This window comes from Anoplopoma fimbria, unplaced genomic scaffold (genome assembly GCF_027596085.1).
Source record: "Anoplopoma fimbria isolate UVic2021 breed Golden Eagle Sablefish unplaced genomic scaffold, Afim_UVic_2022 Un_contig_13049_pilon_pilon, whole genome shotgun sequence".
Classification (NCBI taxonomy): Eukaryota; Metazoa; Chordata; class Actinopteri; order Perciformes; family Anoplopomatidae; genus Anoplopoma; species Anoplopoma fimbria.
The window spans coordinates 1-3584 of record NW_026553489.1 but is presented as its reverse complement, the minus strand read 5'-3'; the positions used below and the strand labels follow the sequence as shown (position 1 = coordinate 3584).

Genomic DNA, 3584 nt, shown 5'->3' with positions numbered 1-3584 from the left:
CGTGGACTCTCTGTGTGTTTCAGGTTTACCATGCCCCCTTTCAGTGCTCAAAGCAACCACACCCCTCAATGTCATCAGGCCAGTGGAGCTGCATATCAACCTCTGATCCAGCTGCTGTCGGATCAATGATATATGGAACCTGTGTTTATGTCATTACCCTCGATTTTGGCTGGTTAGTTGGTGGGGAGGTTTGTTAGTAACCGGTCTGGGTCCTTTGGGGAAGCTGGGTAGGGGTTCTGTGCCATTTAAGTTGTTGTTTCTGTTTTCTCCTGTTTTCTAGTCAGCTAGGGAGCTCAGTATTGTGTTTTGGTTTGTTTCTGTAGGAAAGTTGTATTTCTCATTTTCTAGATTGTGTTGGGGTTTTGTTTATTATTTTGGCCTTAGAGACCCAGCGTCCATGCTGCCATTTAAGTTGGGTTTATTTCTGTTAATCAGTTTGTGATCAATAAATGTTACTTATTGTGCTCAAGTCTTCCAGCTGCCTTTCATTTAGTGTCAACTTTTGTCAAGGGACTTTCCTGGCTAAACCATTAAGTAGGCCATAACAAGTAGTTATGTAGTAATCTTACTTGTTAAATATTTTTTTGCTTTGGGAAGAATCCAATAGTTTATGAAAAAGGACTTTACAATAGGGTGAAACACGTTTAGGATGCACTATGTTCGTGTTTACCTGCATGTAGTAGCAGCTTTTGACATATTTGATGGAGTCACTCCGCTTCATCTTTCTTAAAAGCCAATTTTGCAATAACCTCAAAATATCTCTGTGTTGTCTTTCATTACGCGCCAGTTGTTTTATTTCTGATGCAATCTAGAAGAGAAATTCTCTCCCCGCATAATTATCTTTATTTTCGTTTCTACCTGCTCTGTTACTGTTGTTGCAAGTAACTGTTGACTATGTTCCTTCCCCAAATAGTGACTGTCCAATCGTAGCTTAGCAACTGTTTCCAGGAAAGGCATGTCTGTCAAAGTTTGGATTGGATTTAGTTTGGATGCTGTCTTTTCTTGGTTCACTCAAAAGCAAAAACACAAGAGGAATACTGTAAGGGTGGATCAAATACTAGGTTTGGCTGCAACCATTAGCTTATCCTGCTAAAAAGCTTACCTACAGTGGGAACTTACCCAGTGCTATTTCCAAGATCAAGCAATAGCACATGATTAGCTTATTCAATTTGTTTGTGGGTCTACACTTTGAAGCTTAAAGATGGAGTGAGGGACATTTACATATAGGCCTATAACAACGTCGGTTACATTGAACCCCTTGTGAAACAAGTTCACATAATGCTGACTAAGCCTATCGCTGCCAGGGAAGCTATCTGTATGTCGCAGTAAAACAGAGTTGTGGTGTCTGTGGCGACTTAAAAGGGCAGGAAGACATTTAACATTTTTGCACAACTCTCTATGAAGTAATAAATTAATAAACAAATATCCTGTATGTAATGCAGACCAATGTAAATGGAAGAGTATAATGGGAAACCAAGGATATGGAAAAAAGTCTAAAGATACTGACTAGCTGTTACATAGCAATAAAATAATTTGTATTTTGAATGTACAAAAACAGGGCAAAGCTTAAATGAAAAGACAAAAAGATTTCTCCAACCCACAACGTGCTTTGTAGAAGTGAAGGATTATGTCTTTGCTTTTGTTGAGCACTATTGATATTCCATAATTCCATATTCTTGTTTTCATTGTTTTTTCATTCCAAATTCTTAAGCTTTCATTTCTACATTAATAATTTACCAAAGTGATTAATTACGTAAAATAATTATGCTGTTACATCAAAAGATTGAAGCATCAGCAAAACGTGCCTTGGGTATCGTTTAATATTGGGCATGTATATAATATGATACTGCCAGACAGTTCACTCTCTCTGTCACTTTGACCAAGTAGAAGTACTTGCACAGCAGAATTTAAAATCCAGCCTCTCATGACATTTCAATGCAATAGGTGGAAAACAGAAGTGAAAAAGACATATAGATTCCAGCTTCATTTTATTCGAGCATGTTACAGTAAAAGCATATTTACACACCATCATACACACTGACATCCTTTACTAACAAGATTTTTTTACAAATATAATAATTTACTTGGTACATTTCTAAAATATATTTACATACAAAAAGACCTCTCATATTTGTAAGGAAATGTGCAAACATAGGTGGGGTTAAATAAATACAAACTATATGATGTGAAAGCACTTTTCAGGTTTCATTCATCTATTTGCTGTGTAGTTCAAACGTAACAGCAGAGTTTTCTGCCACAAAGCTACGATCTGAGTGCTCTGGCCAGTTGCTCTTTCCCTTTTCTTCTTCTTGGCTTTCTCACAGCATAACAAATCCAAAAGATGTTTTCGCATCTTTTGTGAGTGCATATACAGCAGAGGTTCATACAGCAGTGAGAATAAGCATATGTGGCAAATAGAATAGGCAATCTCCAAGCGTTCTGTGCATTGCAGTCTTTGGGTTCGTACAGAGTTCCGATGAAAAGCAAAATACTGTGAGGTCCCCAGCAGATGAAGAAGGCGGCGACAATACATAACACCAGCACTACAGTCCTGGACGTTTTTCTGTTTGAGGCCTGCAAAACTGTCTTGAGGATGGCAGAATAGCAGAAAACAATGATGGCCAATGGGAGGAAGAAGAGCAGTGACACCTGGAGATAATAGCCAAGCTTGACATCATGTTCATCAGAGAGATCCTCACAAAGGAAAGCACCGCCACTCTCTTCCACCTTCACTTTGATAGCATCACTCAAGGACGCGGCCGTGCTGATGACCCAGGCAGCTACACAGGCTACAATTGCAAACCTCTGCCTCCTTACTGAGTAGCTCGGCATGTTGTGCAGCACCACTATTGTGAACCGATCCACAGTCATGGCAGTCAGTAGAATGATGCTGCTGTACAAACCAACAATGTAAGCCGCAGTCATCAGCTTACAGGTAAACTCACCAAAGATCCAGTGGTGCAGCTGATGGACGGCCCAGAATGGGAGCGTGAAAGTGAAGATCAAATCAGAGCAGGCCAGGTTCAGGACGAATAGATTAGTAACATTTCTCAGGTTCTCTTGCGTGGCGAGAACAAGAAGGAGAAGACAGTTGCCTGTGACACTGAAGATGAAGATCAAAATTTGGGAGACGCCACTGATTGTTTCAAAGTTAAACATCTCATCACAAGGATACACCACATCATCGGTGGTTTCCACAAGTCCACCGCTCACTGTTGAGTAGGACTCCATTGTAGTTTTTCTGGGAAAATGGCATAAAATAAAAATTGGCAAATTTAATTAAGTAAAAACAGATGTCTACAACCCTTCAAAATGTATGATTTTAAAAAGCAATTTCTTATATTGAAATGAATAATTCCTTATATTGATGAATAAATATTTAATATGGAGAACAAATATGTACTAGGTAGGTAATCCCAAAATATACAGAGCCATTAGAGTCAATTTTAGGATACTTACCCTGAATGATGGTGGTCATGTCTTGTGCTGTTTTGGGCTGTGGAGGAAAAGTTGTCACATATAACAGCAAACTCAAGGTTCCTCTTTTGTTTCACGTTCAGTCAGTGATTCTGCACTTCAAGAGC

The 3584-nt window shown here is 39.1% G+C and overlaps 1 protein-coding gene across 1 annotated transcript; it reads right to left on the bottom strand.

Annotated features, from left to right (window-relative positions):
- Window positions 1–2184: 2184 nt before the first annotated feature.
- LOC129116564 (chemokine XC receptor 1-like) lies at window positions 2185–3231 on the bottom strand. Its single transcript, XM_054627415.1, is given in 2 exon segments — window positions 2185–2382; window positions 2385–3231. Coding segments are annotated over 2 exon segments (1020 nt in total). The 3' UTR covers window positions 2185–2209.
- Window positions 3232–3584: the final 353 nt, after the last annotated feature.